This window comes from Epargyreus clarus, unplaced genomic scaffold (assembly GCF_041222505.1).
Source record: "Epargyreus clarus isolate Ecla_fem2 unplaced genomic scaffold, WU_Ecla_fem_2.2 ptg000004l, whole genome shotgun sequence".
NCBI lineage: Eukaryota > Metazoa > Arthropoda > Insecta > Lepidoptera > Hesperiidae > Epargyreus > Epargyreus clarus.
The window spans coordinates 6,207,755-6,231,980 of NW_027332212.1; the positions used below are offsets into that span (position 1 = coordinate 6,207,755).

At 34.1% G+C, this 24,226-nt stretch overlaps 1 protein-coding gene across 2 annotated transcripts in view; it reads left to right on the forward strand.

Annotated features, from left to right (window-relative positions):
- Positions 1–1,703: 1,703 nt before the first annotated feature.
- Positions 1,704–24,226, forward strand: part of LOC140757358 (facilitated trehalose transporter Tret1) — a 45,016-nt gene continuing 22,493 nt past the window's right edge. The window contains exons 1-2 of one of the 2 annotated variants that reach the window (XM_073093026.1): positions 1,704–2,010; positions 22,564–22,747. In XM_073093026.1, coding sequence (XP_072949127.1) covers positions 1,991–2,010; positions 22,564–22,747 — 204 coding nt within the window. In that variant the 5' untranslated portion in view covers positions 1,704–1,990. Of the gene's footprint in view, positions 2,011–15,306; positions 15,447–22,563; positions 22,748–24,226 lie in introns of those variants that run through there. The other variant, XM_073093025.1, reaches the window with a different exon arrangement.

The following is a 24,226-nucleotide window of genomic DNA, read 5'->3' on the forward strand; positions in this document are numbered from 1 at the left end:
TAAACGGAGATTATAAAAACATATTTGTATATATATAAAACAGTAAGGTGACTGACTGACTGACTAACTAAATGACTTTTTCATTTTTCAGAAATCAACGTACAGCCTAAACTAAGGACTTTACAGTTCTGAAATTTTGCACACAGGTTCTCTATATAGCTTGAATAAGTACTAAGAAAGGCCTTTTGGAAATTCTACCCTTAAGAGGGTAAAATAAGGGAAAACAGTTTTTTTGAAATCCTTTAATTTTGAAGCAACTACTATAAAATTTTGTATTTGGCTTTCTGGATAGGAACAAGGACGCACTTATTTAACTCCCTCCGAAAAATCAACCCCGTAGAGGGTAAAATAAGGGTTAAAAGTTCATTTGAACTATCGTCAATTTTGAAGCAAACACTATGACATTTTGTATCAGGCTTGTTGGATAAAAATAATGAAATGAGGTAAAATAATAACGAGGTAAAATAATGACCGAAACTTTGATTTACTGAAGTTATATATTTTATAGACCGTAAATGGTGAATTTTTTCGCGAAATAGTAACACGTTTTAAAAAAGTTAACCAAACCTATCGAGTAGGGTGTCAAAATAAAGGAAATTAAGAGGAGATTACACATACATTATTTAATATATCTTATATATAAAATTCTCGTGTTAGTGACCGTACTCCTCCGAAACGGCTTCACCGATTTTCACCAAATTTTATATACATATTCAGTAGGTCTGAGAATCGGCCACTATCTATTTTTTTTTTACACCTAAGTGATAAGGGTTGTTCATCCTTAACATTTTTAAATTTATATGGCAACACAACGTTTGCCGGGTCAGCTAGTACATATATACTCGTATATACACATCGAGATGACTGTCTGACTAAATGAGAGAGTTGATGTGCCAGAGATCAACGCAAAGGGAAACCGTTGAACTTAAGCGTGCTGGAATTTTACACATAGGTTCTTTATATAGCGTAAATGAACACTACGAGGATAAAATAAAATAGGATAATATTGTTTTAACATTTTTTGTTTTTGAAGTAGACACCTACTATGAAACTTTGTATTTGGCTTTCTGGATAAAAATAATGAAATGCCTATTTCACTGCTTTTGCAAATTCTACTTCAGCGTTTTCGATGCAGTCGGGTTTTTGATTTTTTAAATTAATTACTTGTTAGATACAGGTCTGTAATCCCGCATCTCTACCTAATTATCGAATAACAAAATGGAGAGTACAAATTTTTCTTCACTATCATTCCTATAAAAAAATAACCATCAACGTTAAATGGTTAGAGCTTTGATTTGAAAAGCACAAAATTAAATGATTCGGATGAAGTTCTGTTGATGTAGAGTACAATTCTGTCGGAGATAGAGCAAAAGGCAACGTATAGAGTACCTACTATATGCACCTGATTTTGCACTATAATAATATTAAAGTTAAAAAGGTAGGTATACCTACGAGTAGATACTTATAAATAATAAAATCCTGTAGAAACTTATAAAGTTATAGAGCAATCATTACTGTCGCTAAGCAGTTGGGGCGCAAGGTAACGGTATTCAAATTGCAGTTCAAATCAGTGATTTGACAATCGCACAATATTTATCAGCTTGAAGTTTGTGGCAGTTCAAGGTCAGCAATGTCAACTACGATGCGTGACGTCACGTGGGCTTCGCGAAATTGTGCTTTAGCTTGCGAAATCTGAGCACGAATTCACAACACTCGCAAACCACGCGCAGTCGCTCGGCGCTTCGCCCGCCTACAGCCGTCACCACACGGCGCTACCAACACTAAAACACTATTGATCGCATTCATTCATAATGTTTTGACTAGCCGTAGTGAAATCAAAAACTCTAGTTAAGTTCTGATAGTATTTGACTGTACTTAAAACACGCCAGGCGTAAACAGAGGCTTTATTACATACGTTTTATTAGTGAAATTTTGTGTCATAGTTAATCTTAAAGTCTAGGGACCTGTAACCTCTTTATTATTAAGCAACATGAAGGACAAGAAACAGAGGTGAGTTGAATGGAATTATTAAGTTTTCGTATAACAATAACATAATATGTTAGTGTCTGTTATTTCTACACAGTCCACCGATTTAGAACGCACACGTATTCTATTATAGCGTACCCATTCGTAACAGACTGTACTTAACGTCCACAGTTATTATTTGTTTTTGGACACAAATATAAACGTCTAATCTATACATTTATTTAAGTCTAAACACCCATATCTCCAAAAATCATCACCAAAGATAATACTCAAATACTTTATTATATAGAGAATCTTACACGGTGTACTGCTCACTCTACTAGCTTCTTCTTCATGATCCAACCATTGCCACCAGTTCAACAATAACCGATTACTCCCAATCCCATAACTCAGTCCCAGTGGTTGATTTCAGTATCTGATTACATTAAAAGAATGTAGGCCACCAGGCTTGTTAAGTGCCTTTGAAATACCTGTACATAAATATTTGCATACAAATACATAATAATATTGTTTTCCTTATATAACATTTCATTCGATCTGACAATAGATAATAAGGTATAGGTACTTACGTTGAATATTTAAATTTACTGACTAAACACACGCAAACAGCCTACTTCACAAATAGTTAACAAAACTGTCTTCGCGATCGAATATTTAAATTATGCACGACCTTTGTACGACCAAGTTTTTAGCCGAACAAAGCAAGATAATTTCCATAAGAGGTCACAAATCACAAAGACTTAAAACAAAAGCGGTTTATAATTAATAAATTATTTTAAAATCGAACACATAGGTTTTTACGTTTACGTTCTAAAGTTTAATTTTCACGGATCTTCCATTAATAGGTATTTACCATACCGTTTAGCGCAGCATCGGTAATTGTCGTATATTTGACAGAAATTATGCACAATAGAATATAATAGAATCATATTATATATAAGAATAATATAAGAGTACTGCGTCCAGAGCCGAAATTTGGCAACGCACTCCGTGCTTATTGATACATTATATTAAGTTTAAGTTTCCGACCAAATGAGCATGTTTAAAACCCGTTGCGGTAAAATCATTCATACAGCAGACAAGTGTAGGTCGGTTAGTAGCGCATACCTGAGATTTGTTTGTATTTATAACACTAAAACTGAATATAAACTACTTTTTTCCTGTAAGTAAGCTAAGTTGTAGATAAGATATTTTTATATTGCAAGCCTCATACAGGGTAACATTAGAATCTTTATATATTATTTGCTAGAAAGTTCGCTACCCCGCTTTACAAGCATTGTCAATACCAATGACCACTGTTGAGTTATTTGCGTATTTCCACTTCTTCAATACAAGATTAACAATTGAATATCTTGATTCCGTGAACTATCAAGGCTATAATAATAAAAATAGCCGCCAAAATGAAGCGAAAAAAATTTTTCGATCGTAAAGCACTCTCTGATGCTTCGCATCATGAGTCGTGCAATAGTTTTCACTCTTTTAAAGTGGTCTTTAGGTAAATGCTGTATTTGGATTGTTTTACTTTGGAGATTGTATACCTAAATGCCACATGTTTAGAAAACTTCGAAACCGTGATTTAACTGTCTTTAAAATCTAAATAAAATTAAATTGATTATGGAACATTATAAAGTTACAACATAGAAACGTAAAAAACAACATAGAATATTATTTACAAGGTTAATTCTTGGTCTTTACTTTAAATTCTGAATTGCATAGTTGTCCTAAAATGTGCGTATTATATTTCAGATAATATTAAAAACAGATTATAACTCGCTGGGAATATAGTAACTCAACAAAAACAGATTTGAATTCTTTACGTAATGTCCTAAGTGTATTTTTTATGATTATTTTAATTACCATTTTAATAGCAGAATATTTCCATACCAAGAAACGTGATAACATCTTCACTAACCCAAACAAAGAAATGAAGTGTTTGTTTGTGATTTAAAAATAACTACCATTGACGAAGATCATTTGTAATTTCCACGGTTGAAAAACTTACCTCAAACTCGTTTTTTCTTGAAGTTTTCCGGATACAAACTTTATACATAACGTAACTCTTATCTCGAACTTATCACTTATGCTGTAACACCCGCACACCGTACGTAATCAATCAAATTTACAGATAACTTACGAAAAAGAATACTCATTTCAACAAAAAAATATAATAGTAAAGAAGACAGTATAATTTTATGAATAAAGGTGCATATACATGCCTGCAGATATATGGTGAATATTATAAGAAATTGAAATAAACTGAGCATCAGCATGACTTTAAGACCAGCAATTTGAACGCCCGAAACTTTTTGAATTTATGTACCTACGTATTAGCAATGGCACGGCACGGCATGACGTGGGAGCGACGCCGGGTTATATGGGACTTTTATCGCACTAATACCCCCCGGTGACCGTCCTCAGCGCTTGGTGGAGAAATCCGGGATCTTCGATGGAACACAACCGGAGTCCTCCGAGCGCGATATCGGGCTCTGCCCTAGAGGGCAGTTTACGCCTGGTGTTCACCTGGTGTTCACGACGGTATGCGTCCACACACACCGCCGTCCTTCCCGGCGTTGTTTGCTAGACGGTTCGGGCTCCCACTCTAATTTCGCCCCCGCCACCCGCAACCCCGGAAGCCCCCTTTTAGACGCCTCTTGCGACAGGCAGGGGATACCGTGGCCCTATTCTAGTCCCGAGACTACAGGGAAGAAAATAAAACCCCTAGTACCTAGGTACTATCAAGGTTCAACTATGAAGCACCGCCTGAAGACATTATGGTAGTGCCTTAACATACATAAGTAATATAAAAAAGCCTCATTTGTCACTCACATGATTTCGAACAATTATAATAATAATAATAAAGTTATCTCTCGTGAACTTAAAGGTTACGTAAAACCATTTATTTTACATTTCGCATTTATGTAGTACTATTTAAAGTTGACGTTTAACTAAAGATAGATATAATAATTTAAATAATGTTGTAATAATTAAACTAGTTTTCGTCATTTGGTACATTGAAGCGATACCCTTGAAATGTATAAATCTATTTATAAATATTAACCAGTAGGTACTTTTTTAACTAATATAAAACACGATAATACGTTCTCGATTATCATTTTATAGTAAGAGATTGCAATTGATGCTTGAACAGATTGATGGTTTATAACGACAAATTAAATACATGGGGTATATGTGAAGAAAATACATAAAACTTTTTGTCCTCAAACGACCATCTTTATACTATTCTGCCAACTCACTTTTAAAATGGTAGTTTCGTGGGTCGACTCGACGACACCACCTCGACGACGATTCCTGTGTTATAATGGTGGTATGAAGCGTGATAGAGTAATGGTTTTAAATACGACCACTCAATCGCGGAGTCCCAGGTTCGAGTCGTAGATCTCTGAGTTTTCTTAGAAATTAACAAAAAAAACCATTTGCTTTAACGGTGCATGAAAACATAAGAAACCCACACGCCATTAGAAAAACTTCTCGAAGGTTTACCAATCCATACTTGAGCTTTATCCATTTCGAAGCTACGACACAGACAGACATACTGACAAGCATGTCATCGGACAGTCCTACAAACATTACGTGTAAGTACTATGTACACTATGTACGCTAACATATGAGTTTCATTCAATACACGTTGCGATACGAGTACTCATAGATCGATGGAAACAATGGAATAAATTGATAGCACACGCAGTACGAAATAAATCACGTATATAACTACTTTTCAATTATAATTTTATTGCTTGAACAACCATATAGAACTATACAAAAAATTATAAAATCAAAAAAAACATTATGTACAAGTGTAATTCTACACTTCTACTTTAGAAATAGAGGCGACACTATAAACAGAAATTAATAAATTTGATAGAACGCGAAATCTTCGATAAGTAAAGTTACTGCGCCGCCTTGAAATGGAATGAAGCCACAAAAAGTTATTTTTTTGAATTCTTGACAAATAAAAAACATTTTTAGAGAAAATTTTCGAATAATTAACTAATACTGCATAATTTCCCCAATAAATAAATAAGTATTTCAAATATTTTAGGGACATTTTAGCACGGAGACGTGGCAAAACTTTTTTACGCAACTATTTCAATCCCAAAACTGGTTATATTTTCTTGTCAGGAGTGAGTAATCTCTAGTAATCCATGTGCGAAATATTACTTTTCCTGTTTTATTTAATACATGATAACATCGATTTCTGGTGTGAAGCAGTTCTGCGTTTCGTAGGAAGGGTGTGGAATCTGACTGACTTACATATAATTATTATCATATGTATAATATCATTGGTCTTATCAAATTAAATAATTATTTTTGTTGAAATATAAGAGAAACAGCGAAGAGATATGGAAAAATGTAGAATATAACTATGATTTATTATTTGAATTACTAAAGTATTACAGATTTACTAAAGTAGAATAAAAACATAACAGATATTATATTGCTTTCTTTAAATATATTCACATTTCTTTTTCAATTCGCAATACATTAAAGTATTGTAACTGCTACTTTTTGAAATCATTCATGAAATGTAGAGATTTAAAATATTTTAAATAAGATATTATTACGAAAAAGGATAAGTCTAAAATCTATACATATAAAAATTAATGTTTCTCTGTATGTCGTTTATAGAATTGTAAACTATGCATAATCATGTGATGATCTTTAGCAAAGTTGTTGTGCATAAGCCCACGAAGGTTTCTGAGTTGGTAGAACCAATTTTTGGCAGATGGCGCTACTGTCATTCCAATGAAGGTACAAATTTTCTATTATGTGTATGTCATATTATTTTAACATGGGCGAAGACGCGGGCCCTAGTAGACTATAAAAATTAAAATTTAAAATCCTAACCAAGAACCTTCAAACGGACATAGCAACGTAGGTACATTTATTAAACGAATGTCATGTGCCACGGTCGAAATATGATCACGGGTCAGTATGTTTGTTACGCCAATTAAACTGTTTATCAACATATTAAGAGACATTTGAAACCAACCTTAGACGGGGACATGGGTTTATACTGAGAAATTAGGCATATACATTTACCCAGAGGAGTTTCCACGCTATCATAGAGTCATGCATATAATTATATTGTCACTGGAGACGGATAGGTAAAGTCTAACACGCAAAGAGGCTTTTTTGCTTGTTAGACTTTACAGTGACGATATGTATGTATGTCAGTAATAACAATATTGGAAGTAGGTACTACAGCAGAACATAGTCAGTGTTGTATGTTATTTGTACCACGAATAATTCTTATTTTTAGGCATAATTTAACAATATTATTTCCTTTTTTTATATTATTTTATAGAAAATTTTACTTACCGAAATAACCCATAACAAGTACCCAATACCATTGAACCCCGTAGCCATTCAATCTATACTATAACATTATAAAGAGGAAAACTTTGTTTGTTTGTTTGGTTGTAATGAATAGGCTCAAAAACTACTGAACCGATTTTAAAAATTCTTTCACCACTCGAAAGCTACATTATCCACGAGGAACATAGGCTATATTTTATATGAAATACTTATATTTGATAAATAGATTTTGAGGTGGTACAAAGCCGGCCGGGTCAGCTAGTTTAAATTTTAGACATTCATACCGCAACCATCTGTCTACTCGTAGGTTACCGTAAAACATTGCACGTATGGTTTTTATTTTTAACGTAAGTACGTATTATTATGTAGTAGTCATTTAATCAACGTAATAGTTTTATTTCGTTCTACGAAATGTGTGTGATGTGTGCCAAAACACAACATAAGTTTTACCTATAGTGGTATGTTTTGTTATGTCATTGTAAAATTATTGTAAAATATAATTTCTCGTAACAGTTGAACTATTTTAAATCTACATCTACTTAGAACCTACAACTGTATTTAACGCCATCCAGGGGTTTTACGGAATTTTTACACTTATGAAGGTAGAAACCTAGTAGAAGATAGAAGGTATAAAATATTATGTAAATGACGTACACTGTAAATAACACCTAATTTAGTAAGCTCATTTTCATAGTTTTTCCCAGCCCAACAATCCATTTAAAAATATTATTATGTATATTAGGTAATATTTTTAGTATTTGCGCCACTTTTATCTAATGTAACAAATCAGCAGCCATGCCATTTTTTGCCGTTTTGTCAGATTTAAAACATAGTTACGCACTAACTTGACTTCTGATCTCAGATCAAACTCAACCTTATATTGATAACAGTGGAGTAAAGCTTTACAATAGACAAGATCGGGTTTATCCTAATAATTAATCGTAGTTTACGTACTTAGTATGGTTCGAGTTTTTTTTACTTATTTCTTAACATAAAAACTAAACATTTTTTTTTATTCTAATTCTATCATAAAAATATCATTGTTTGACTTAACTCACGTTAATTTTATATACCTACTCGTAACATTAAACAAAAAAACGTCGAATAAGATTACTGTTACTTCTTTTAACGGTAGTTTTTATAAGTGACTGACCTTCCAGCTGGTTGATCAATGGTGGTTCCGGTATAATATAGTTCCTAATAAAAGAAAAGATAAAAAAGAATCCTAACTTACAAAAATACTCGTCAATGTCGTCGAGTCAATAATCTCCAACATAATTACAACATCTCAAATCAAATCTCATTTCCAAATAGAATCGACACTTCTACATCCTGCGGCTCAAAAGAAACATCCATCATCCAAAAAAACAGCTCTTTTGTTGGGCCGTCCGATAGGATATAAGTATAAAATCCTGGAAAGTAATGATAAATGACAAACTAAAAGGTATATAATAAAAGAATATTTTTTAAGAAAATACATTTTTTCATAAATTCTCATAATAAGCCATAACTAACGAAATCTTCGGTAGTATATCGATTGGTTTGGATACATACCAGTGAACTGTAATATACGGTAACAAAAAATATGTCTAACATCAGTCATACGCGTGTACTTCATGATTATCACAGCACACCACGCGTGACATTGCTGCCTACTTGAAAAATAGATATAGCAATAAATATTTAACTTAGAAATTCTAGCAATGTAGTGGGACAAAAATAATTATTTTATATCCATGTATAAAAAATAAATCTATAAATAAGCAAAGATAAAACAGAGTACCTACTAAACTATGTGAACGCTAGTATATTATTGTACTAATTATCCATGTAATATGTACTTATATTTTTATCTAAAATAATTAAAGTTTCCTTAGTTGTGTTGTACTTGAAAGGTAACTCGAACACGCTTTTACTATCTTTATAAGAATATACCTAATCTTTCCTATCGTAAACTTGCCCTTAAATTTTGTCCTTTTATTTTATTCTTTGCCATTTCTCAATGATTATCTCAAGGAAATCACTGTTGAACGATAAGATCGCCTTTTGTACTTTTATCTTAAACATACTTATCTTACAAGTAGGTACTTGTGTTAAAGGATTTGCGTAAATATAGTATAAAATATTTTTCTTTAAAATTACCAGCATTTTTTATTGTTTTGTATAACCGTAATTGTATTTATCTCTCGACTTCGAATTATCCTTCGAATTCACAGATAATAATTTCAATAACCTTATTTCTTAAAACCATAAAAGAAAAGGACTTTGTTGGCTAAATACTACTAAACCATTTTTATAATTACACCTAACGATGAGGCAGACGGTCCTGATAAAAACCTGATGCATGGTAGTCAGTCAGAGTCTCCATCGTCTATGGACATTTCCAACATCAGCGATTACTAATACTAGGAACTATTTGACCTGGTGCCTACGTCACCATTCCTCCATCGCACCACTCGCCGAAGGATGAGGTTCCATCCACATCAACTGGACTCGTGGCGGTCCTCCACGGTTCGGTTTGCACGTACGTTCTTGCCACGGACGTGCAAGATGTGGAATGAACTTCCTTCTGAGGTATTCCCGGAGCGCTATGACATGGGGCTCTTCAAAAGAGGTGTAAATAGCATAAAAGAGCTCTCATCCACAGCGGGCGATGCATTGGCGACTCCTCTGGTGTTGCAAATGTCCATAGGCGACGGTGACTACTTCCCATCAGGTAGCCCGTCTGCCTCATCGTTTAGTATAATTATAAAAAAAAAAAACATCGCCTGCTTTGAAGGTGACCTTTTTCGCCTTTTTTGAAGAAAACCATGTCATAGCGCTCCGGCAATACTTCAGGAGGAAATTGATTTCACAAATTACATTAAAATTGCGTAGAATCATTAGTTAGCTGAATAAATGTTATATTTAACTCTACCTATTTATCGCTTGAACCACCGATAGCCTTACAATCGCTCTCGAGACATTACTTAAAATTTTAGCAGATTTAACAATAACCATGAAATTCTGAATTTACCGCTTTTTACACGCTGCAAAAATAAGTATATTCAACAACTTGAAAATAACAAATTTATGACGTAATTTAGTTTATACTAGAGTTTTAAGATACGAATAATTATACTTATTAATGTAGAGTTATTAAATTATTAACCTATAATGAATGCAGTAACTGAATCACAATATCAAAAGTTTTCGTAAGTTTTGGACGCAACGGCTACCAATCATATACCTCAAAAGTATTTATATAATCATTGCTACAGACCCGTTGAATAGACTTAAAAATAAAAGTAATAGATATATTAAAATATAAAGTATGTCAATGATTGCTTCGTTATAACACAAAATCGGAATTATATTTCTTACTTTATCCGTCAACCTCATGTAATCCATTGCTGGAGGCCTTTCCTGGCGCCACTCGGACCAGTCCTGTGCCTCCTGAATCCTTCGGTTTCCCAGTGTCCTCTTGAGGTCACCGGTCTGTCTGCACAAACTAATATGTCTTTTACCCAAACATGATTAAACTCCACTCGAGGAATTAAAATAATTTTCGTCTCCATTGGTCGTCGTATTATACATACGTAGGCAAAACAATTAGCCATGTTACACTGTGCTATGCAAGTCACTTATTATTTCTACAACAAGTTTCCTTATTTCATCAAACATATTATCACAAATGTTCTTTAATAAAAACTCAACGAAAAGTACAACCGCAAAAATATTCAACAATTGTATTAAAATGTTTAAATAGGTATCTTGAAAAACCGCTTTGCGCGCCGAAAGACATATGTAAATAAATTACACAATTGTTGTGCAATAAACTCGTTTATTTCATTTCATAAGTATAATTCACTCTAGACCGTAAGGAAAGGCAAACTTATTTTATTAATATCAAGACCATTAATTAAAAGCGAAGCGGCTTTGGCCTGTGTGTTAGAAGAAGCAGTTTTAATATCTACGTGTCTGACGTTGTAACTTTCTTGGGACATATCCCTCAAAGGACCAACAGCTTTTAAACGTGCAATACAAGTACAGGGCACGTGCTCAACAACGTTCTTAAGTTACATCCCTCAGACGACTCTGAGATACACGTGACCAACAACCTTTATTCGCTCATATCCTTAGCTCCAATTTTTAATATCACATATTCAACTGTGGGAATTCTTCCTGGAGTATACGTTCCGTATGCCCTTCTGTCATTAGTATCCAATTAGTCACTATCGTTATTACTTCGATATCATAATGTTTATGAACAGCTGTTCAGTATATGCTGACTTCATCATTTCTGCGCTCAAGTGGCTTATAATGAATGCCTAATGGAGAACAGTTACTATGAGTGCTAATGTTGTTATGTTAATGTTTATAGTTATTGAATGTCGTCCCATAGAACGTGATACGTATGTTCTAGTTCAACAGGTAGGTAATACGCAGTGTTTTTCTTAAGACAGGCATAACTTCAAATACTTGTAAACAGAAAACATTGACAAAAACAACATTCAGTTGTTGCAAACAAACAATAACAAAATGCTGTTTTATAACTGTTTTTATAAACAGCATCTCGTTAGTAAGCCTCTAGTAAGTATATAAAGTTAATAATTAAATATTCCGTATCGATTTCTTTAATATTCGAAAATTGTGTTAGGTGTTAGTCATATCGTTATATAGAGAGTTATTTTGTTTACATGCATACTTTATTTACCTATTATGTATCGCAATGTATTTTCTATTAGAAACGGAAGCTATGAGATACAATAATGTTATAAATCTTAATTCAGTCACAGCAGGCAGAAGGAAAATCACAAAATATACGATTCCGAGTAAGATAAACTCAAGAATCAATCACAGGCCTAGTGATTCTTTTTGATTAAACACGACTACTGATCTCTTAATATACCATGAATTAAGAATCACTGGAACTAGATTCGTTTTACCCAGGAAAAATATAGTGAAATTTGCCTTTCCTAAAATGACCAAGTTACGTCATTTATTCGCGGAATATATTGTACATAAATATTTACTGATAAATACAGGAAACGCAACAATATCAGCGAGAAAAAAGATCGTCAAAATTGAATAGATTTAAAAAATTGTAGGCGAAAAAATCCCGCAGCTGATTTTTAATAACCAACTAGAGCAAAGTTTATGAACCTCTCCAAGTCCACTTTTAAATGCACCAGGTGGCACGTTGTAACCTTATATAAGAACGTTTCCACGCTCAGAAATAAGTACTTTGCCATTGCTATAATACTAAATTAAAGGACCTCTCCAACTTTAAACGTACCACGAGGCTAGTCGAGACCTCAGTATAAGGACGTTTCCTCGCACAAAAATAAATATTAGAGCCGCAAAATCTTCATTTTTTCCTCGTGTACATTGCCATCTCCATTGTCCTAAAGTTCACAGCAAACACCAACATTACACCCACCAAGACCAACTGAATGGACCGTAAAATACTTATCAATAAGCATTCAAGCAATTAATCCGATACTATTTCCGTTCATAAATGGTCAACCGCGTGCAAGTATACGCTATGCACGTGATTTCAAACATTATTGTACTCGACATTATCATAACGTTGAACAATACAAACCGTCTATAAGATAAAACATTGATGAATTTACTGAAGTACAATGAAATATAGATTATTTAAATATACAATGAAGTAGGTATATGAAAAATTAGGTGTAAACTTGGCTACAGATATACTTATTTTGAATGCTGCTACTAAAATATCATAATTGAAAATAATATAATAAGGCTAAGAATTACTAGGTTTTTAAAGATTCAACATCGTTTTTAAGCCATTATCTGTGTTCGATTACTGCTAAATCTACTGAAAAAGGACGTTAGTGACCAATAAACATCGAGAGGTCTACATCTCCCACATGCTCACTACCCCAGCCTCTTCATCTTCATCTTCAAGTTAAGTCAAGTCTTCACGTACATGAATATGTGAAATCAAATTTTATGGTAATTTTATATTTTCGTATATAAATATGCTCCGAGTCATTCACCTATAGCCTACATACATAATCGGTAATGTATAAAACGTAAAATTTAAAGAATATATTCACGTTCTTAAAAAGACTTTTTTCGTACTACCAAAGTGGCATTATTGCCATTAGCATTTCGTGTAAATCAAATGTAATTTTTACGAATGTTTATAGGAATGACGTAGTTAATTTTAAAACTATTTAATTTAATAACCTTTGTGCCGAATAAAGATGACGTTAAAAATACAAAAATAAATTATATTTTTATTGAGGCCCCTAATTATATTTACATTACTGCGTAAAATAAAATTTAAATATTAGTTTATTTATAAAACCAAATTTATGAAAGGAAATTGACTCTTAAATGCAAAATTTTGAGCCAGTTAAAATTAATTGCCACATACATAATTTTAATTAAATTCACACGGTTAACACAACAACTCAAGATTACAAATTATTTGCATTATACCTAACTAATTTAGTCATCATTAAATTAATAGTTTCTATTTCCATTAGAAGAAAAATAAATAAATTAATGTGAAAAGAGTAATTTTGCACCATATTTTGGTTTACGAATAAAATACATGTGTAAATTAAATAAATAAGTATGACAAACGCTTTCCTTCCTTATCGGAGGATCAAATCAGCATTCTTAATTCCAATCCTATACTTTTGACGTAGCTGCTTTGAATGTAGTGATAGACTAAGTATGCCTTTTTTTTTTCTTCTCGAGGGGGAAACCTTCAAAAGGTACCCGACGACGTGGGAGCGACGCCGGGTTATGTGGGATTTTTACCGCACTAAAACCCCCCCGGTGGCCGTCCTCAACGCTTGTTGGAGAACTCCGGGATCTCCAACGGAACACAACCGGAGCCCTCCAAGCGCGATGCCCAACGGGCTCTACCCTGGGGGAGCAGTTTTCGCTCCTCCCACACCATGTATGTTTAGGACGGTATGCGACCACACATACCGCCGTCCTTCCCGGGGTCGCTTGCTGGACGGTTCGAGCTCCCACTCTTGCCGCCCGCAATCCCGGAAGCCTCCTTTTAGTCGCCTCCTACGACAGGCAGGGGATACCGTAGCCCTATTCTAGTCCCGGAACTACAGGGACAAGACTAAGTATGCCTACGTTATTAATAAGCAATTCCATGTTGTGTATAGATTTTCATTCATAGATAAATCAAGTCATGGATAATCCTTACTTCCTTATTAATATTATAAATCCGAAAGTAACTCTGTCTGTCTGTCTGGTTGTCTCTTCTTCACGCCTAAACCATTGAACCGATATTAATGAAATTTTGTACTAAGATAGTCTGAGACCCGAGAAAGGACATAGGATAGTTTTTATCCCGGAAATCCCACGGGAACTAGGGGTGGCGATCTAAGATCGATTAATCGGAGAATCGATCACTTGGACCAAAACATCCATTATTTGAATCGATATTAGTAAGGATTGAATCGTAAACTATGTATTTGATCAAGTGATGATCTTTAGTAAAGTTGAAGGTACGCATTTACAGTTTTGTGTATGTTAGTATGAAACTAGTATAAATATAATTCGTGAAAAGGACTCATAGTCAAAACAAAAGAAAAATCGTTAACGGCCAATCTCTTTGTAGTTTGACCGTGGTGGTACCACATCTATTTCTTCTTTGTAACAACTGTGTTAAACGTTTACTATATGTTCTAGTTCAGACTAGAGTGTAATTAAATTGATTCTTTTCAACAAATATTAAAAGCAATCAAATAAAATTCATACAAATCCATACAAAAAGGTGGCAATTATTTTTAAAATGTGCCAAAAATTCTTACATTCACGTTAATTTCATGAACGAACTGATAAGAATATGCATATAGATTATACACAAATGCCTATATGTATTGGTCTTCACTTAAATGCACGGCAGTAGTAACAGCAGGGTAAAGGTTAGCTTGATAACAATGTTATAATTATTTACACTGCACAGTCTTAGGGCTTGTCGCTAGGGAAAGGACGTATCAATTACTTGGACCCTTATTCTTATATATTTTAATAACAAACCTACATTTATTAGAAGCCAACAAAATGGTAGTGTTACTGTTTGGTTATGCATTTTATTACCGTCATCGGCTTCGAATAATCAAGATACAGCGGTGAGTTGTTTTTGCTTTGCATCTGCGTATAGGAACAAAACATTCGTTGTGTGTCCTGCACAAGTAACTAATTGGTAGAATCAATAACAATGAGTCTTTGATTGATTCTACACGTGCATAAATCATTCAATTTATATTATATATACTAATCAGCTAAAATATATTGCTAGACATTTATATTTTGTATACTGTCTTGATAAAAATGAGGGTTCACTCGTGTTTACAGACAGTATCTCTTGTGAAAATGTAAACGAATTTTTCAAATATGGGTAACATTTTTAAAGAGCGTTTAACAAAGAAATATTATTTAATTATATAAGTATTATCGATTTCTTTTAATAAGTTTATTAGACACAGACTAGGGCCTACACGTTAAATGGAGGTCCCTATAAAAAACTATAACAGTAATGTGCTGCTGACAAAACACGAGACGAAGTTGAAAATCAGATAAATAATTATATTATATCCTTCCTTATTATGCTACATCATGCTGCTACATCTGAAATTATGATTCAACATAAAATCTACAAGTTTTTGAATTAATAATAAGGCTTAAATGTGATTGAACTCCTCACAATTTGAATACGGAAATACCACCGCCGCAATTATAACTGTCGTGTAGCAGCAATTATTCGATTAATGTTGATACTCTATGTCAGAAAGACATACCTTTTTTTGTAAACGAGGGACTAACCTTCAAAAGGTACCCTATCCCGGAACGACAAGTGGGATACGCGGTAAGATACCGCACTAAAACGCCCCGGTGGCCGTCCTCGGCGGTGAGGACTCCGAGATCTCCAAGGAAACCAACCGGAGTGGTAAAGATATACCTACTAAACAAAACCTTATATTGCTTAATCTTCTAAGTTAACAATTGAAATAATTTACATTCGTTAAATAACATGTTTTTGTCAAATACATACAAAAAATGTATAATTAATTAAGTTGTATAGATAAGTACACTAACTCTTGAGCTTGTATAACTGAACATGGCGACTACTATCAGTGGTTGAAAATAGAAATGCTTCAATTCTATTTTAAGTCAACAATCTACACATTACCATCTTATAATATATAGGTACTTTTATGTTCAAAGTGTCATATTGTGTCGATTTTCGTTTCCGTGGTAAAAAAATTAATTAATTATTATACAGGTGAATTGAAAATTTCAAATAGGCCTCCAGGGCCAAATCCGAAACTATAAGAATTAGCGAAAAATGCTGAAAGGAGTTACGAGGCCGATTTAGACAAAAGCTAAAACTGCATCATTAGTTTTTTTAAATATATTTTCCTTCGCCGGGAATCGAACGAGTTCATTTACCAGTATGGTCCTGGATGATTAAAAAAACCCTTGGAGATTTTTATAAAACAAATTCCCTCCCACCGTGCGTGTTAGAAAGGAGATCAGGATAATTTGGGATCCTATACATACTTAAACAAAAATATTTCCATACGATGATATGACTATGACCAACACGCCTCTTATTCTGAGAGGAGACTCGTGCCCAGGAATGGGTTAGTAAAGATTTGACAAATATTTCCATATGAGAAATGGTCCATACGGAAAATGGGTCTCGTAAATATTCAAATAGCTAGGGAAATATCTATGAGTGAAAGTCGTAAGTTACTACGTACATTTATTCCGAATCCGAGCGATTGCCAACAAATGCAAACATGTTTATTTTTAGAATTTGGCTCCTACATTTTTCAGTGTCAAAAACCTAATGACTCTAAAATAATATTTCACCTTTCTCAGCAAATAACCTCTTAGCTAATTACAACTTGGTTATCTATGAGCTTTCATTCATGACTCTACTTGCGTATACGCGCTCTAGTACTGTAGTATAGCTAGATTACATTCGTATTGTAGAAAACTAATTGCCACTACATGTTAAATAAAAATAGCGTGAGTAATAATAAGCCCGTTAATTTCGGTTTAGCCATCTCTAAATATAATTTTAACAAATAAGCAAAATTTTAAAAACTGTTTTTGTATGTGCATTTCCTTTTTGCTCTAAAGAATGCGCTTTTCTACTTTATCTTTAGACCTTCAAAGCCACCTCAGATATTTAGTCTTTGTTATTAAAGTAAGTAAGTGACCTAAAATGCTCATTATGCAGACAAAGTAAGCATTCGTTTCGGTCACAATAATTTATATCACGGTTAATGGAGAAATGTCAGCACTGCTTAGATTTAAATTATTTGAAATATTTGTCCAGACTTTATATCATAAACGGTTACTAGTAACGTAATATTCGTGAACCGCGTTCGGCGTTAGTTTTCTTGTAAACAAATTTACTAGCATGCATGTATGTGAACTGACTGAATTCAACAAATCTGTGGTTCACCTTAATTAAGAAGCCACTAGAACCCATATCACTAATCACATATTGCCTATGGCGTAGCTACTCGTATATTATTGAGGTAGACGTCTTACCTCAAGTTACAAAGACATATAATCATACAAGTATGTACCATAACCAACCTTAAAAAATCCTTAGTAGTTTCAGATTCATCCGAAAGTAAATTTGAAATAATAATTCCAAAATATAAATGAATTTTTAGACGAGGAGCTACAGAAATGAATATTGTCAAATAACTAAATACATAAGTTGTTAGGCCCGTCCATAACAGACATCCGTGAGTAATCATGAAGAATAGGAAATGTGCGAAACTTCATATAAATTTACAGACTGCATGCTTTCAGAATAACTCTAGAACACATATAGGTACACAGCTTCTATAGAGCAGAACTATTTACCTAGCTGTTTAAACATTACTTATTGCAAATTGTGGTGCAAGAAGTCGGCCGCGATGACTACCTATTTACACATTTATACCCTAAAAAATTAACATAATTCTTATCAATTCATGACAAACGTGATTATGAATAATACATTCACATGGAAGTAGTATTATTTTTTAAAATATGACTGTCACTGTCATTGTCGATGAACGTTGTTGTAAGCTAATGGATACTTGCTTACGTAGATACTTACCCAGTAGGTGCTATTTAATGCGAACTACTTTACTGTAAACACCAGTAAATATTCTTATGTCTAATTTGCCTGACTTGGTTCTTATTGTATCCATTTGGGTATATACAATATGCGGACTTTCAGGTACTATTTACGTCAGCAAAAAAAACTATTTCTTGTTGAACTTTAACTGGAAAATCTGATCTGCAAAACAGCTGTTTTCAAATATTTATGATACAATTAAATGACTGATATGTGGATTAATCGGATTTTATTGGATTGCTTTGAAAATCTTTACATTCACTTTACAATGTTCCACAGAGTAGAGAGAATAGACAAGTGTCACAGATCATGAAAAAGACATTAGATGGAAGGCACGAAATTTTTTAATTGTACAGATAATATATTTTAATATTTTAACACTTCCTTCAAATGAGAGCCTTCCTTCAAACACAAAATTAATTTTTAAAAAATATATATTAAGTTTCTATATTTAACATACCAATGTTACCTCTTAACAACTTAAATCTATCTCGAGGTAATGCTTTTGTAAAAATATCAGCAAACTGATGATCTGTGCTTACATACTTTAAAGAAATAATTTTTTCATTATACTTTTCTTTCACAAAGTTATACTTAATGTCTATATGCTTGCATCTTTTGTGAAATTCACTGTTTTTAATTACATTTATAGCACTTAGATTGTCAATATGTAGGCACACAGAGTTTTGTTTATACTCTCCTAAATCACTTAATAAGTATTTCAACCACATTGTTTCTTTGGTGGCTGCACAGGCAGCCATAAATTCAGCCTCAGTGGTTGATAAGGCTATAGTTTGCTGGCGTTGACTGGACCAAGTTATTGCAGCTCCATTTTTTATAAAGACATATCCTGTCTTAGATCGCCTTGTTGTTATATCATTGGCATAATCCGCATCACAATAGCCAACTAGATCTGAAGACAGTGGCTTACACTGATAACTTAAACCCAGGTCAATGGTCCCTCGTAAATACTTCAATATTTTCTTTACAGCACTCCAGTGAGACTCATTATAATTGTGCAAGAACTGACTTACCAGACTAACTGCATACATAATGTCAGGTCTGCTCACAGTCGCTAGGTGTATAAGTGATCCAACTGCTTCTCTGTATGGTAGATTGTTGTCGGGTACCGTCTCACTTTTCTGGAGCTTCACATGAGGATCTGACCGTAGGTGAGAAGGTTTCATCATAGTCGATTCCTTTGGTTTGTGCATATCCCTTAGCACACAGACGGGACTTGTATCTTGGACCTGTTGGTTCATCTTTCACTTTGAATACCCATTTGCATCCAATCACTTTGGCATTTTCTGGTTCCTTGACCAATGTCCATGTATTATTTTGACTATGTGATTGTAGTTCTTCACCTATTGACATTTTCCATTGCTCTGCATTGGCCGATTTCATTGCGTCTTTGTAGGTCAGAGGTACATCTAGACTTCCTTCATTGTAGCATAGATATGTTTCAAAATATTCAGTTTTAGATTGTAGTTGTTTGTTTCTTGGCCTTAATGTGACATTAGAGACTGGTAGGTTGTCAATTTTCCTGTCTGGTACATAGATGCTGCTGTTTGGTGATGAATCATAAGATTCATACTCTTCACAACTACTGGAGGAGTTTGTGGAACTTAATTGTTGACTGTCACACGATAATTCTTCATTTACAGACTCCTTCTTTGATTCAGTTAAGTCCACCGGAACATAGTTTCTTACAACAGTTGATTCTAGAAAAACTGCATCTCTGCTTTTCACAATTAATCCAGAGGTAGGAATTATGAACCTGTAGCCTTTGGTGTCACTACAGTAACCAATGAATATGGCTTTCCTTGCTTTTGGATCCCATTTCTTTGTTTTCTCTTTTGGTAAGTGCACCATGGCTTCACAACCAAACACACGCAGGTGACTAACACTTGGTTTTGTTCCAGACCACATCTCCTCAGGAGTTTTATATGACAATGATTTTGTTGGTATTCTGTTTAATAGATAAGCAGCAGTTTGAATGGCTTCTGCCCAATACTGTTTAGATAATTTGGCATTAAGTAACATACTTTTGGCTTTTTCTATTAAAGTTCTATTTAATCGTTCAGCAACTCCATTTTGCTGCGGTGTATAAGGCACTGTGGTTTGATGTACAATTCCATTACTTTTTAGTAGCTCAGAGACACTGTTGTTAATGAACTCGAGGCCATTATCAGTTCGAAGGCACTTGATTTTACATTCTGTTTGATTTTCTACATATCTTTTGAATTCTTTCAATTTCTCGATTACTTCTGATTTCTTTCGTAGGAAATAAACAAATATCTTCTTTGAAAAATCATCGGTAAAGGTTAGGAAATACTTTGCTCCGCCAAGAGATTCTGTCTCCATTGGACCACACACATCGGAATGCACTAGTTCAAGGAGTTTTGAGGCACGTGTACCTTTGTTTTTGAAGGGCAATCGTGCCTGTTTTGCTTCTAGGCATGTTATGCATGTTAAATTGTTATCCTGTTTCTTTAGTACTTTCATACCTTCAGTATTTTCAATCATTTTATTTAAGTCATTGAAATTCAGATGGCCCATTCGCTGGTGCCATAAATATGCATCATTTTCTACAATATCAGATATGTAAGCATGTTCGTTATACATATTTAGTCGATACATATTGTTCACTAAATCTGCTGTTCCCACTATAGTGTTATATTTGTTCAGAATAACACATCCTTTGCTATTGAATTTAACTTGGCCACCATTTCTAATTATTTGGCTAACAGATAATAAATTAGTAGCCAGCTCTGGCACAAAAAGCACATTCTGAAGTAAAACTTTACTGCACTGACCTGTTTCATCACAAACATCTAGACTCAATTGCCCCGAACATTTCACTGGTAAACATTTTTCATTGGCAACCTTGATTGTTTTGATTACTGATTCTTTCTGATGTGACAATAAGTCACAGTGTCTGGTCATGTGTGCAGAGGCTCCGGAGTCAACATACCAAGCATCACTGCTGTTATTAGAAGCAATGAATGCAGCAGCATAACTTGAGCTTTCTGCTTTATTTTTCTTGGACTTACATTCCGTGCTGATATGTCCATACTTGTTACAGGAATAGCACCGAGGTCCTTTTGGAATAAACTTTTTATTTCCTTTCCTTATGAAGTTCGTCTTAGTTGCAAATGCTGAAGTTTGACTTTCACTCATTTTAACATCTTGTAGAATTTTCGATTTAACAGAATCTGAACTTATTTTGAGTCCTGAACTTTCAATTGCAATTATCATGGGTTGATATGACTCGGGTAGACCGGAGAGCAATAAGGTTCCTAACCACTCATCGTCTACTTTAAACCCAATATTTCTCAGTTTGTGTGCTGTCGTCATAATTTTACTGACGTACTCCTCTACATTTTGGCAACCTGTCAGTGTGGTTGTGCACAGTTCCCGAAGCAATCCAACACGGCGTGTCAGCCCTGAGTCATCGAAGGCTTTGGCAAGATTGTCCCATACTTCCTTCGCGCTTTCAGCCTCTTGTATGTGAACGTAATTAGTGGAGTCAACCAACAATATTATTTTTGACTTCGCTTTGGTATCGCGTTTGGAGTCAGTACAGCCTTTCTCAACGCAATCCCAGAGTTCCTCGTGCTGTAAATATGTTTTCACAGCAAATCTCCACGTTGAGTAATTGTCTCGGCCGCTTAGTTTTTCTATTAATGTTAACGGATTGCTGGAAGACATCTTGTACGCGTGAATACTTTTAGGTTAAGTATTTGCCGGCTTGCCGAAATCACACTTTTACAGATTACTAATCTTTTATGATCACTCGGGCTATTCTGGGCCCATAACCTGATACAATTAAATGACTGATATGTGGATTAATCGGATTTTATTGGATTGCTTTGAAAATCTTTACATTCACTTTACAATGTTCCACAGAGTAGAGAGAATAGACAAGTGTCACAGATCATGAAAAAGACATTAGATGGAAGGCACGAAATTTTTTAATTGTACAGATAATATATTTTAATATTTTAACAATTTAGCTTAGAATATTCGATAAATAACCTTTCAAACAAAACAAAACTAAACCAAACACACATTAACACATCTTGTCTCTTGTACAGTGATGGCGCCCACGAGGTTATGCTGGCTGACAACAAGAAGCCGCAGGTGAAGACCAAGGAAACCAGGACTCGGGAAGAGTATGAAGCTCTGCAAAGCTTCCTCCGCAGCATCAGCTCCACCGCCACCCTCCCTCCTTACGTCAAGGGTGAAACTTATTCATCTTCACGGGGTGTATTCAATCAGGTACCAGTTCTTAGTTTTACACATATTTATTTTATTTGAAATGTGGCGGAACCATCGCCACAATTATTTTAGCATGAAATAGTTCTTGCTTTTCGGTGGATGTGGATATTGGCTCGCTCATATAAAAGGCAACCATCCTAGCCCTCAAAAACGATAACGCAGCTGTGATCGGCTTTTGGTAGCGCCATTCATCTATATAGAGTTGGTTCCAGAAGTCAACAAGTTACCTACCTACTATTTTGGTGTGCTGAGAATACTTCTTTGATAATAATAATGCTATTTTATAAGTAAATACAAAAATAATTAAGGGACTTAAAATATGATTATAATTAATACGGTCGATAAACTGTAAATTGAAAGATAATTATAATTCAAAATGTTTAATAATTAATATTTTGTTATATTTGCTTTACTGTAAAAACACGTATGCAAACGAATATGCATCATTATATACGACGACGATACGATTATAAATATCTAAATATATATAACTCAAAGGTGACTGACTGACATAGCGATCTATCAACACACAGCCCTAACCACTGGACGGATCGGGCTGAATTTGGCATGCAAGTAGATGTTGCATCCGCTAAGAAAGTTTTTGATAAATTCTACCCCCAAGTGGATAAAATAGGGGATGAAAATATTACTTCGTAACGCGAGCGAAGCCACGGGCAAAATCTCGTGATAATATAAAATTCCAGTGTTAAGTGGTAGGTGCTAGGTACATAATAATTTTATGATTGTTTTGTAATTAAACATTTCAAGAAATTGGATACTTCATACTGAATTGAAATAATGAGGACGATTATCTTTTTGTTTATAATTATCATTATCTAGCATTGGGTTATTACATTGTCAAATTGTCATTTTTCCTAATATTTTTGTTTGCTATGAGTCAGAACGGAAATGGAGGGAGATTACGTTACAAAGCTAAGCGGGAGCGGCTAAACATCCGGCAATCTCTATAGCAGTTTTATTTGCGCTCAGCCGACCTATTAGGGAGATTTATGGCTATTTTTGTCAAATTTCCGGTATAGAGCGATAATGATTTTAGACACATCTATGTAGAGAATACAATCCTAGGTATCTTATAATCAAGGTAAGTACAAATCGCCAAGTAATTAAAGTTAATTAAACCTCAGCTAGTTATTAGGTAAACATATACTTGAGTACTTCCCGAGGTGTCAGCAACGTAACTATAGATTACGGAGCCGTGTTCTACTTTGATGGGTCTTTCAAAGTATGTTACTTTTAAAGCATTCCAACTCAGTCCTGTTAAACTTGAGATTTGAGCACGAGTGCACAACAGTACCCTTAGCGTGAGTTTTCAAAACATACCACAATTTTACGTTACCTTTACTCAATCCATTATTCTGTTCCGTTTGCTTCAGTAGACTGAGTAAACGTAACAATAAGACTTGAGCACTTATCAAGTATTTTTGTCTCCCTCACATGTTCGCAAAAAAGTCAAAAAAG